This window comes from Corythoichthys intestinalis, chromosome 8 (genome assembly GCF_030265065.1).
Source record: "Corythoichthys intestinalis isolate RoL2023-P3 chromosome 8, ASM3026506v1, whole genome shotgun sequence".
Lineage (NCBI taxonomy): Eukaryota > Metazoa > Chordata > Actinopteri > Syngnathiformes > Syngnathidae > Corythoichthys > Corythoichthys intestinalis.
In genome coordinates this window covers 27,512,701-27,526,915 of record NC_080402.1, presented here as the reverse complement: position 1 = coordinate 27,526,915, position 14,215 = coordinate 27,512,701, and the positions used below count along the sequence as shown (strand labels likewise).

The 14,215-nt window shown below is 39.6% G+C and overlaps 1 protein-coding gene across 1 annotated transcript in view; it reads left to right on the top strand.

The window, feature by feature from the left end:
* The window catches only part of smc2 (structural maintenance of chromosomes 2), a 29,863-nt gene that overhangs the window by 7,817 nt on the left and 7,831 nt on the right, over positions 1 to 14,215 (top strand). Inside the window, 11 exon segments of the mRNA XM_057842485.1 lie at positions 3,975 to 4,124; positions 4,237 to 4,470; positions 4,583 to 4,742; positions 4,830 to 4,947; positions 5,738 to 5,876; positions 7,718 to 7,837; positions 7,915 to 8,119; positions 11,087 to 11,222; positions 11,306 to 11,430; positions 11,525 to 11,718; positions 11,801 to 11,944. Of these exon segments, the coding sequence (XP_057698468.1) occupies positions 3,975 to 4,124; positions 4,237 to 4,470; positions 4,583 to 4,742; positions 4,830 to 4,947; positions 5,738 to 5,876; positions 7,718 to 7,837; positions 7,915 to 8,119; positions 11,087 to 11,222; positions 11,306 to 11,430; positions 11,525 to 11,718; positions 11,801 to 11,944 (1,725 nt within the window).

The window sequence follows — 14,215 nt, the reverse complement described above, 5'->3', positions numbered from 1 at the left end:
ATATCCCGGGTTGTCCCGCACAATCCGGGACTGCTGGCAAGTACCCTTGCGCGGAAGACTTTAGGAAAGTTGGCCAATGGTAGAGAGGAACCCGGTTAGCCGTCTTGACGTGCTAACTAGCCACATTATCTGCCTCGTTAACAAGCTAGTTACGTGTAGGGATGGGAATCGAAATCCGATTCCAATTCGGAACCGGTTCCGAGTGTTTCGAGGCCTCGACGTCACAATGAAAAAGCCTTAACGATCCCTTTAACGATTCCTAAAGATGCGTATTGCATCGTGACGTGTATAAGTTGTTGTCCAGACTCATCAAACTAGCATGGCGCCAAGAACCACTCGCTCCAAAGTTTGACTACACTTCACCAGGAAAGAGTGTGAAAATGAAAGGTTACGACGGGTAAGCACGAGCATTGCAGCCATAAACATAACAATGACAGCACGTAAGTTCAAACGCTCGAAAGTGTGTCTTCACTTCACGAGGAAAAATTACAACAAAGCGACTTGCAGTCATTGCAAGGTGGAGATAACTGCATCGGGAGGGAATACGATTGCGCTGTCCTCACAGAGAGGATAAGGCTCAGTCCTGGCTATTAAAAAAAAAAAAAAAAAGTCCGGTGCTATACAGCTACCTAAACTCCCAAATGACTAGGGATGGGAATTGATAGGATTTTTACGATTCCGATTCCATTATCGATATTGCTTAACGATTCGATTCTTTATCGGTTCTCTTATCGATTCTAATTTGGGGGGAAAGAAGAACAAACGTTTTGATTGGCATCGAGTTTGTTTAATCAGAACTCACAACCTTACAAACTCACAACGAGATCAAAAGAGGCCCAGAGCCTCAATGTTAACTGTGGCAATAAGTGGCAAATACACAAGAATGTGTAACATTTTACTGAAACATTTATCTAATAGAAATAAAAAATATTGGTATATATTGGCAGATAGGTTGTTGTTCTGCCTTTGGCAATATGTGTTAAAGCAGGGGTCCCCAAACTTTTTCCTGTGAGGGCCACATAACTTTTCCCTTCTCTGATGAGGGGCCGGGGTCAGTTTGTAACAGAAAAAGTGTGACGATCGCAGAAGTGCATAAATGTAAAAAATTATTGTTTTTCAGAAAGCCACAATCAAATAACCCTTTCTGGATTCTTCACGGAATGAAAGTAAATAAAATAAAAATAATAATATAATAATAATAATTAATAATAAAAACACTATTAATTAAATAGATAATAACCAAATAACCCTCTGAATTCTTCAAGGAAAAAGGCCAGGAAATAACACGATTGAGAAAAAAAAAAATTCAAAATGGCCGGACCAAATGTGGAGGCGGGCTGTATTTGGGCCGCGGGCCGCAGTTTGGCCACCCGAAGAAATGCCGCATCCAAGCGATTGAGCGAGCGAAGTGAGAGAGGGAAACACTTCTACGAGCCTACGTTCTTTGTTAATGTTAATATCTACAGAGGCAATGCCTGTATGTATCATCTTTTGTGTTGTTGTTGTTGTGTTTCCACTCGCGATCGGACACTTAAATCCAGTTGTGTAGTGGTTTGAACGATGTGCTAATGCTAGCAAACGAATGCTAACCATACTGTTATTAGCAGCTAATCATAGCTGATTTACGTTGATGCAAACCTGTTATTGGGGACGAAATTGATTTGTTTCATTTCTATTCTTAGTTTCACTCTTCAAGTGATGGTTGAATAAAGTCAGCAAATTATACCAACGTCTTCTACATTGTCATTTGGGAGTTTAGCTAGCTGTATAGCCAGAACTGAGCCTTAGCCTCTCTGTGAGGACAGCGCAGTCGTATTCCCTCCCGATGCAGTTATCTCCACCTTGCAATGACTGCAAGTCGCTTTGTTGTAATTTTTCCTCGTGAAGTGAAGACACACTTTCGAGCGTTTGAACCTACGTGCTGTCATTGTTATGTTTATGGCTGCAATGCTCGTGCTTACCCGTCGTAACCTTTCATTTTCACACTCTTTCCTGGTGAAGTGTAGTCAAACTTTGGAGCGAGTGGTTCTTGACGCCATGCTAGTTTGATGCGTCTGGACAACAAGACACGTCACGACGCAATACGCGTCTTTAGGAATCATTAAAGGGATCGTTAAGGCTTTTTCATTGTGATGTCGAGGCCTCGAAACACTCGGAACCGGTTCCGAATTGGAATCGGATTTCGATTCCCATCCCTACAAATCACGATGCAGAAGACGTTGGTATAATTTGCTGACTTTATTCAACCATCACTTGAAGAGTGAAACTAAGAATAGAAATGAAACAAATCAATTTCGTCCCCAATAACAAACAGGTTTGCATCAACGTAAATCAGCGATGATTAGCTGCTAATAACAGTATGGTTAGCATTCGCTCGCTAGCATTAGCACATCGTTCAAACCACTACACAACTGGATTTAAGTGTCCGATCGCGAGTGGAAACACAACAACAACAACACAAAAGATGATACATACAGAAGTTGCCTCTGTAGATATTAACATTAATAAAGAACGTAGGCTCGTAGAAGTGTTTCCCTCTCTCACTCACTTGGATGCGGCATTTCTTCTTTGGGTGTATGCGCGCTCCAGGAGTCCTCAAACTGCGGCCCGCGGCCCAAATACGGCCCGCCTTCACATTTGGTCCGGCTATTTTGAATTTTTTTTTTTTCTCTCAATCGTGTTATTTATTTTCTGGCCTTTTCCTTGAAGAATTCAGAGAGGGTTATTTGGTTATTATCTATTTAATTAATAGTGTTTTTATTATTAATTATTATTATTATTATTATAAAGAATCCAGAAAGGGTTATTTGATTGTGGCTTTCTGAAAAACAATAACTTTTTACATTTATGCACTTCCACAATCGTCACACTTTTTCTGTAACAAACTGACCCCGGCCCCTCATCAGAGAAGGGAAAAGTTATGTGGCCCTCACAGGAAAAAGTTTGGGGACCCCTGCTTTAACACATATTGCCAAAGTCAGAACAAAAACCTATCTGCCAATATATAGCAATATTTTTTATTTCTATTAGATAAATGTTTCAATAAAATGTTACATATTCTTGTGTATTTGCCACTTATTGCCACAGTTAACATTGAGGCTTTGGGCCTCTTTTGATCTCGTGAGTTTGTAAGGTTGTGACTTCTGAATAAACAAACTCAATGCCAATCAAAACGTTTGTTCTTTTCCCCCAAATTAGAATCGGTAAGAGAATCGATAAAGAATCGAATCGTTAAGCAATATCAATAATGGAATCGGAATCGTAAAAATCCTATCAATTCCCATCCCTAGTTACGTGACGTCAAAGTATTTGTTTAACTATCACTAAACACGCTGGAGAAAACTCTCGTAGCTGGTGGGAAACGTAAATTACAGCATTTACTTACCTTCAATTTTGTATAAAGTGACGGATGATGGCCAAGTAAATGTGAAATCAAGTTTGAGGTGCCGCCCCCCTTTGCAGCCACCTTCCACAAGCAAGCCTTGCCTTCCTCCTCTAAACCGTGGCCGTTTGTTTCTTTTCGGTAGCGAAAATACTCCCATACAAGCGATCTTGGTTTTTTTGACAGAGGAAAAAGCGCACCACCTTCATTGTTTCAACTCTAGTCTGTAGCACAGAGTTGCGTCACTTACGGACATAGCAACAACCCGAGGGGAAGTGGTGAGTGTTCCTGCTCCATTTCTCGCTGCATTTTTGGGACATGAAAAATAGCTAGTACCGTACTACGGTGTGACAGAAAATTTTAGTGGTTTTGAAACCGTGCCGTTTTAATTCCACGGTAAACCTTGAAACTGGTAACCGGCACATGCCTACCCCTTCACTGTCTTTATTTGATATTTCGATTTCTTTGTAGGAGGGAGTGTAACAGTTAAGCCATCTAAAATTTAGTAAATGAATTTGGGGAAAATTCAATACACAAATCTTTCGAAATTGCTGTGTAACTGAAACTTTATTCCTGTTTTGCCGACCCCCAGGAAGAAAAAGGCGTATTAAAATCTCTGGAGAAAACGCTGGCAGACGTGCAGCGTGTGGATGCCAAAGCTCAGAGTGCTCTTGATCTAAAAAAACAAAATTTAAAGGATGAAACCAAGAAGAGGCAGGAGCTTGTCAAGAGTATGCAAGAGGTATAGAAGCACTCTTTTGAATGCTTCTCCATCCACAATATGTTAATGACGATCAAGCAATAGAATAATCTGTTTTACCTTCTAATCAATGCAGTTGTCATCTACTTATTAGGACAAGAAGATGCTGGTGACAAAAGAAAATGAGGTGTCCAAGTTGGGGCAGCAGCTTCAGGCTCTCAAGGAGGAAGGCCAGAAGGACGGTGCAGCCCTTGAGGCAGCCGAGCAGCATTTTAAAGCAGTCTCTGCTGGTCTGTCCACCAATGAAGATGGAGAGGAAACCACGCTGGCTGGTCAGATGATGGCCTGTAAGAATGACATGAGCAAGGCTGACACTGAGGCCAAACAGGTGAGAGACTGCAAGATACTTCTGTGAGCTGTGCATTATTCTTGGTTAACATCCACGTCTTGTCAAAGTGAACTTACAGTACATGATCAGGCTGTGTCATTTGTTCTCTCAGGCCCAAATGACGCTGAAGCACGCCCAGGCTGAACTGAAGACCAAGCAGGCCGAGGTGAAAAAGATGGACAGTGGCTATAAGAAGGACCAGGATAGTTTGCAAGCCATCAAAAGCAGCAAGGAGAAATTAGAGGCCGAGCTAGCCAAACTCAAATATGAAGGTGCAGCTTTTTCTTCAGCACGTTATTGCCTTCACATCCACAGTTGTTTTCAGTAATATGCTATGATACTGGTCTAAATGTGTATAGATGGGAAGGAGGAGCGTCTTCTGGAGATTAGAAGACAGCTGTCCAGAGAGGTTGCAAATCTGAAAGAGACCTATGAGCGGCTTGTGTCTCGCTTCCCAAATCTTCGCTTTGACTACAAGTAAGCCACAATTGGATGGTGTGTTTTTAGAAGAAGGGGTTGACAACATGTCCCTCACAACAATGAAATGCACTTTTTGTTGCAAAGTTTACATTTTCCCTATGGGTTAAGCTCATGAATTTTGTAGAGATAAAATATTTTCATATTTAGTAAACTTGGGTTTGAAATTCCTGAACTTTGCTAAACCCTTGCCAAAAATGAATACTAAACCTTAGCTAAACTTTGCTAAAGCTTTGACAGCTGATAACATAGTGCTAGGCAATTATGCAATTTTATGAATAATTTTGTTATTTATTGCGCATGATTGAAAGGATTTTTATTTAATTTTTGGCAAACTGAAAATCTAGCAACCAGTTATTTAATAGGTTTTTCCATGAAAAAACATTTGTTTCTTTGTGGAGTTATTATTATGTATTTGGGGGCCGACAGCACAAGTAGGGGGAGAGGGAAAAAAATAAGATGCAAGTTTTGCAGTTTGTTTCTTTTATTTAACGTTTTTTTTAAGCCTTTAAAAGGCAAGTTACTGTTTTTGGTAATTAAAAAAAACAAAAACAACGACCTGGTGACTGTTCTTGGACATCACATTTTGGGTCATGTAGGCTAACACACCCTCATTCACTGGACATTTTGCATGCTCACTGATCTTCATTATTGTGTCAAAGCAACCACCGGTTTCAGCAACGTTATTTTGATTTTTTTTTTATTTTTCTTTTCAAAGTCTACAATATTTGGCCACATTACAATTTTTGTTTTATTTTTTGCCATTAAACATGGTTAAAATGTTTTGCAGAGATCCTGAGCGTGGGTGGGACCGCAGTAAAGTCAAGGGACTGCTAGCAAACTTGATTACAGTCAGCGACGTTTCCTATGCAACTGCACTGGAGGTTGTTGCTGGAGGGCGACTTTATAATATTGTCGTTGATACAGAGGTGAGTGTGCAATGTGCATGCTGACTAGAGGTGCACGATAATTATCGGTCCGATAGTTAGCGGTCCGATAATAGGAATTATGACGTCATCCCAATAAATCTGATAACATAATATATAGGGCTGTCCCAAACGACTAATTTTCTCCCGATTAGTCAGCCGACTATTTTTACGATTAGTCGACTAATCTAATAATTAAATTTTAAAAAATTATTTTTTTTACTAATCTAGCAATGAAATTTTTGTTGATGCTTATGAATTCACAAAAACTTATTGGAACGCGTAAATTATTTATTTAAGTACAAATAAACACGTAAATAACAATAATAAATAAAAAAAATAAACAAGTTCAAATGCTGATAGAATTAACTAGTGCAAAAGAATGGAATGTAAACAGATTCAGAACACTGACTTCGCCTTTCCAACATGATTCAAAACAATTAAAAAAACACCTAGCATTAATATTATAGTATAATACTATATATAATAGTATTATAATAATTATTCATTGTCAATCAGATTTTTCATAAAGGGTGTCATTTTAAAGGTATTAGGGACGTACGTTCGCTAACCCGCTAACTTCAGCTTTACACTCCGCAAAAAAAAGCACTTTTTGTAATTGCATGTAGTGTCAGTAATAGATTTTTTTGGTCATTTTTTTTCATTTGCAAATGCTGTTAACCAGCGATTTTTCATTTTTGAAGTGTCACCTTTTAACATCAAGTTTGCTTTCGCGAGACGACTGCCAAGGCTAAAGTAAGTTGCCTTTTCCCCCCATTCACCTCAGTGTAGCAGTGCTAACGTTACAGTGTTTAATATAGATGTGTTTTCTTATTTTGTATGTCTGAACTTTAATTCTACAGTGTGTTGATAAGAGAAAGGAACTGGAGTCTCTATGTCATCAGCACGCACGCATGCACCAATTTACGCACGCACGCACACGCGCAGCGATAAAAGGCAGCCGTCAAAATTACCGGCCTCATTTTTATTTGCCGTGCGATAAATGGACTCATTGCATATCGTGACAGGCTTGGCAACTTCAATAAAACATGTCGTTAGTTAGTTAGATGGACTTACAAACTGGGTGACGGCGCTTTAGGTGTTTATTCACGGCTGACATGCAGCCAAGTTTGGCATTGAAGAGACAGGACAAAAGAGTGTACCCTCCTTTGTTTCTTTGAAAAAAGTCAATGTTTTGGACACTCTGGTGCGCTTTTTTGGCTTTGTGCCGCTTTCCCCGCTTGCATACAGAGCGTCCGACATTCTTTCCACGCATATTTTTTTAACCCTTCGTTAACCGTCGACGGGATCTTTTGCTCGTCGACGGATTTACGTCGACTATGTCGACTTGTCGGGACAGCTCTAATAATATATTATCGGCCCTATTAATAATATTTTTGGCACGGTGTCAGATTGGGATTTGTGCGTTTGTTTCCACTCCTGTTTTTCCAGTATGCAAAGTTTTGTTACTGTCTTTGTTTTGTTCATTATAATAATGTTCATGTCATCATGAACATTCTGGTTCGGTCAAAGGCAAATCTAAGCTGAATCAACCACTAGTATTTTTGACCTACAGGTGTTCAAAAACTCAGGTGAATATACATTGAAAAAATATACAGTGGGGAGAACAAGTATTTGATACACTGCCAATATTGGCAGTGTATCAAATACTTGTTCTCCCCACTGTATATATATTATCGTTTATCGTATCGGTATCGGCCTTGAGGAGCAGGAAGCTATCGATATCCGTTTCATAAAACGGATATCGTGCACCCCTAATGCTAACTTTGGTGTACGTCTTGTCTCATGTTGAACTCTTTTGGGGGGGTTGTTTATGTGTGTAGGTGACTGGTAAGAAGCTGTTGGAGAAGGGTGAACTGCAGCGGCGATACACCATCATTCCACTGAATAAAATAGCTGCTAAGACACTGAGTGACAAAGTGGTTCAAGCTGCCAAAAACCTGGTGAGCCAACCTAATTAGTGTTGTGAGTCTAAACAGGTCATCAAGTCAATACTTATCCTGTCAATCTCCTTTCTCAGGTGGGAGAAAACAATGTCCATACAGCTCTATCCCTGGTGGGCTATGAGCCTGACATGCGGAGGGCCATGGAGTACGTGTTTGGATCCACGTTGGTGTGCGATACTCTGGATAATGCTAAGAAAGTAGCTTTTGATAAGCAGGTGATGACCAAGACCGTCACTCTTGGAGGAGACATCTTTGACCCTCAAGGAACACTGAGTGGAGGTGAGAGCGAGGAGGAAACGCATGTCCATTAATTTAAGACTCTTCTCTTTATCAAGGTCTTTTCGCACTGTGCTTAGCAGGGTGCTGCGTGCCTTTGTCAAACCCATTGATTGTGTGTAAAAAAAAAAAAAAAAATTGTCAGCGTGACGATAGAATTCAGTAATACATAAGCAAGCACTGCTCAGTTGTTTTCAGTAAAGTGCAACATCACGAGTTTGTCTTTGTAGGAAAAAAGTTGCAGAGTGCAGACCAAAGAAAACAAAACAGTCTGAATTCTAATGCTACAAGTACTAGTATAATGATTGATGTCCCAATCACATTTTTCGCACCGTACTATGAGGAATTATAAGTATGTTATGACCCGCTAACTTAAGCTAACACAGGATTACATCCAGAATTATTGTGAATATGAATATTAAAAAAATCCAGTGAAAAACAGTAATAACTACATTGCTAAATGAAGGGAAAACCGTTCATCCAGTGAGTCAAAGAATAGACTATAAAATACAACTGCTTGTCTACAAGACACTTTTTGGCCTTGGACCAAATACATGCTTTATTTGTTTGACACCTAAGGTTGTCTGGAACCGGTCTACTGCATGTTCCAAGAACCAAGCATTATTTTTATTTTAAACTGTATAAATCTTGTAATTCATACTAACTGTCCACCATGTCCCACTTTTGGGTTTCAACTTCTTTGTTCAGAATAACTGGTTTAAAGCAACACTATGTAACTTTTCAGTTTTGGTCGATTTTAGCAATGCTGGTGAACAAGCCTTAAGAAAGACTGCGTTTTCCATGAGGACCAGCGCTGCGTTTCCCATAAGGACCAGCGCACACCTGCAGTGTCGTAAATCATCAATCAATCAAAAATCAATCCCCTGGTCACCTACAGATGGATTAAACAACATTTCTGTTTTCAACAGCTATGTGAAGGATGCGAGTGAAAGCCGGTCCAATCTTTATTCTGTATACCGTTTTTTCCTCCTCAGACAAAACATTTTGTCTCTCTCTCCCTCCTCAAAGTTAATTAGTGCCAGTGAAAGCAATACAGACCCCCTCAAGAAAGTGGTGTCATTCAACTAGTTATCAGTCGACATGTATCAAATGTAATGAAAATATTTTATAAATGTTGAAATGTTACCTAGTGTTGCTTTTAAATGTGTTAAAAATTCCAAAGACAGTTATAATTAATTTCACTAATTGATTTATAAAAATGTCAGTAGTGACACTGTAATATGTTCCATTTAATTTAGCAGTGATTTAGCAGGTAGAACTTATGCACCCAATCAGGTTTTCCCCGATGGTCTAATTAGGCATGTGCCGGTATGAGATTTTGACAGTATGATAACCTTAGGCAAAAATACCACGGTATTACGGTATTGCAATTATAGCTCTAAAATGTGTTATTTTTAGATTTATGGGTTATTAAAAAAATACTGTTTTCCATTGAACAGGATTTTTTTATTTTTCACAACTTATTTGCAAATTAGCAGATGTTTACAATGGAGGAAGACTTTACAAAAGTAGGCATATGGTAGAGAGGAAACTAGTTAGCTAGTCTTGGCATGGTTACTAGAAAAGCTGGGAATCTTTGGGCACCTAACGATTCGATTACGATTACGATTCAGAGGCTCCGATTCGATTATAAAACGATTATTGATGCACCCCCCTCCTTTTAAAAAAAATTTTTTTTTTTACTTCCAATGTTTTGTACATTAGTTCCAAAATTGTTCAAAAATACTCTCAGGCTAAACCAAACTACTATTTCAATATCAAGTTAACATATAGCAGTAAACAAATATACAAAAATAACAGTAAATAAAAAACTCCAGTCCCCTTCTGTATCAGCAGCTTGAAACTACATTCAATTAATTTAATGTTGTGAATCAACCGTTAAAGTTGTTAAAATTGCTCCCGTTATTCCATAATTTCCCTTTTGTCAACTTTCGACATGTGAAAGTTTTAAAACTATTTTAAAGATAGATTCAAGTCAATATTTTACCGATTTGGGAGTATTTTAGATAAAAAGTTAATTAAGTTTGCTTGGAAGGTTCGCAACAACAGCCTTGCAGGGAAGTGTACTGCTTTAAGATGGCGGCCGTTTACTAACGTCCGCATCTAGCTTTTTGTAGATGTGCTGCTAACGCTACCGAATTTATAATGCATCTAGTTCTATGTAAATTATATCTACCGTAACATTATGTGGATGTACTTTGTAGTAGCTTTTCGGCAGCAGTCAGGTATGTTGTTGTGTTTTTTTATCTCGTGGCATGAGTTGAGCTAGATATAGTATTTGTTTTAGCATCGCTAGACACACTAAACCAGGTTGAGTGAAGTCTTGTAGCTGGTGGGAAACGTTCATGACAGTGTTTACTTACCTTAAATTTTGTGTAAAGTGACGGATGATGATCACGTAAATGTGAAATCATGTTGGAGGTGATGCTTCCAACATCAGCTGTCCTTCCTCTTCTAAGCCGCTGCCGTTTGTTTCTTTCCAGTAGCCAAAGTACTCCCATACTAGCAACTTTGTCTATTTTTGAGCGGGGAAAAAGCTTAGGTGTAGTGTCACTGACCGACAGGACAAAGCAACAACTAGAAGGGGATGGGTGAGCACTGCCGTTCCAAGCAACGGATTTCTCGCTACATTTTTGGGACCTCAAAAATAGCTAATCCTGTAACTACGATATGATGGAAAATTTTAGTGGTTTTGAAACTGTGACGTTTTCATACCATGGTACACCTTGAAACCGGTAACCGGCACATGCCTAGGTCTAATACAGAATGTTACATACATACAAGCAAGTTCGAACTTAACCTGCTAGAGCAGCTGATCAGGTCGCCCTATAGTGCACAGTGTTCTGTATGAGATTTCTTCCTAGAGTGAGTTTTCTTTTTGTCAACAAGAGCTCGTTTATTTTGTTGGATTATATTGGCGTTCTCTAATATTTTGTTTTTCTCCTCCAGGAGCTCGTTCGCAGTTAGCATCAGTCCTGACCAGCTTGCAGGAGTTGAAGGACGTTCAGGGCAACTTGAATGAAAAGGAAGCTCAGTTGAGGGATACTGAGCAACAATTGGCCAGCTTGAAGGGAACTGCTGAGAAGTAATGACACACGAATGAGATGGCCGTGTTCTCTCAAATCGTTTGAAATTGCTTGGGTTCTCTAAATGTTCTGCTTCGTTCAGGTACCGTCAGCTGAAGCAGCAGCATGATATGAAAGTCGAAGAGGAGCAGATTTTGCAGGCCAAGTTGCAGCAGAGCTCCTTCCACCAGCAACAGGAGGAGCTTGAGAGGCTACGCAAAGCCATAGGTCAGAAACTCTAGACAACATTTATCTTCTCTACCCATTTACCAACCTCTTTTTATCATGTGTACTGTATATATTTTTTTCGTTGTGTAACCAGAGGAGAGCGAGGAGACTCTGCGGGTCACCAAAGAGGTGCAGAAGCGAGCAGAGGAGAAGTACAAGGTGCTGGAGAACAAAATGAAGAACGCAGAAGCTGAGCGAGAGAAGGAGCTGAAAGCCGCTCAACAGAAGCTCAATGCGGCCAAAGCCAAAGCAGGGGCTTTCACAGAGAAGCTCAAGCAGAAGCAGCAGGTATGTGAACATACCACGAAATTGGATTCGTTGAGTCCAAAATCCATGGCTCATTGGCAAGTCTGTGTCTTTGTGCCGATAGGAGTCCGATGCCGTTACGTTGGAGCTGGAGGAACTGCAGCGAGAGCAGGCGGGTTACGAGCAGCAGATTCAAGCTGTCGACGAGGCCTGTAAGGCCATCAAAGAACAGATTGACAGCATGGCCTGCACTGTAGCGGAGAACAAGGTTCATAATATTTGCACATTTACAATACTAATCACTAGTGATGCGCGATAATACATTTTTCAACCAATAACCGATAATTTCCTCCTCGTTCCAACAGATAACCGATAATTCTATCAGAAGATTTATGTAAAATTTTAAAGTATACACAAAAGAAAACATTACTGTGCAAAAATATAATTTATTGCTCTTTTTTTTTCAACATCAAATGTGAACAAGCAGTAAATTCCAACATCTAAATAAAGACAGATGGTCTGACATTGTGTAACTTTTGGCGACAATTACCGTAATTTCCCGAATGAAACGTGCACTTTTTTCCCCCAAAATCAACTTGTAAAATCATGGTGCGCTTTATCACCGGGTACATGGATGGAGACAGAAATATATACAGTATATATTATATATATATTTATATATATATATATATATCAGAGGTTGCGCTAGACTTTTTCGTTGTCTGTCATTTTGACTGACAGGGTCATAAAAATCCGGTCATAATCTATTTTTACCAGTCACTTAAATTTTTAAAATGATAATAATGACATTCAATAGAATTTAGTTTCTCTTATACATCCTCTGGTTGTCCTACGTCTCTTACTGTTCTTTGGGGTAATTTAGTTAGCTTTGTGTAGCGATCGCAAATGTCACTCAGTGACAGCCAACGAACACTTATAATTTTTTCATTGATAACAAATCTTAATTCTATTATTTATTTGCACTTCACCCTTACTAAAGTTGTTTTTTTATATATATACAGAAACGGTAACAGTGGCAGTCAGATACCATTGTAATTTTTTTCAGGTCAACGTTACGCTAAAAAAAATAAGAAAAATGGTTTACCTCTTTGTCCTCTGAAAGACCATGACAACCCAACAAAATGTTTACTGCATATGAAATGTGGTGGTGTTAAAGTCCGCACAAGTTGATTCGGTCTTCACATTTTTTCACATGCGTGCGGTACGCCATTGCGTGCCCGCTTGTGCATAATGAAATGTCTCAAGTCGGATTGCTGCAGAGGCTATTGTCATGAGGTTTTGGACTTTTGCCTCGGACAGACGACTTCTCATGGCCGTTTTGATGTTGTTCTGGAGGCTGAATCCGCACTCTGCGGCCACACTGGAGACTGGGATTACAAGCGCCACTTCAGCCAAAGTTTTGAAATCAGGGAACATTTCTCCAAGTGACCTGATGAAAAGTCGACAAGACTCTCTGAACGAGGGGTTTCCTGAACCCGCAAGCACCCGCTTCAGCGGAAGGAAATCCCGCAGCATGCGCTCCTTCTGAACCAGTGGTTCAGCTGCACCGGTCTGTGACCCAGACGCGCTCCAAAGCCTCCTGTCCTTAACTCTTCAATGCGCTGTCAGCACTCAGCACCCGGATGGCGAGATGCATCAAAAGAGACAATAGCTAATTAATATGCTCACTCGCCACCCTGTGGTCTGGGGTATGAATTGCAACCGGTCAAAATGACAGACGGGCTTCAGTTTTTTCCGTCACCGTTTTAAAAAAACGGTCAACGACGGAAAATATTCGGTTAACGCGACCCCTGAGAGATATATATATATATATATATATATATATATATATATATATATATATAAACCGATTTTTTTTTTATTGACACGGCCACGTTGTGTTGAAGAAATGTATGCGGCGATCCGTTGCCGACCATTACGGTACGTGACGTCACCATTTTGTTTCGGTAACACTTCTTTCTGATCGGCCGAATGGTTTCGTCTGTGTTAAATTCTGCTTTTTTCACTCTTTATAAAGCACAGAATTTAGTTTCTTGAACTCATTTGAGTCAACGTTTATTGCAGCTCCGCAACTCGGACCATAACAAACGTAACAACACAGACTTCCTGTGTGTGTCCGTCAACTATATCTGTCCCTCGGGAAACTCAAACCCAAATAACAATAGTTCCTATTGTTACTGTCGTGTCGACAGCGATGAGCGCTCTCGGATTTCCGACTTACGTTCTCAGTTTCATTTTACCGTATCAATCTGTGGAAGAAAGATTTATTCATCATGATGAAACGAGCAAGTTATACAGCAGCCTTTAAAAGAAAAGTCACATCTGTTTTGTTTTCTCCTAGATTCTGGTAAGTTGAAGTTGTCAAATCATATTATTACCGTAAATATTGTCAGTTTATGGTAATGTTTTGAGCTACCAATATGCTATGCTTGTGCTGTGTTTCACCAGTCAGTAAAATGACATTTCTGTATCTGTACACGAGCTCTGTTTTCTTGTGTTCTTCTATTTATTGGTGTTA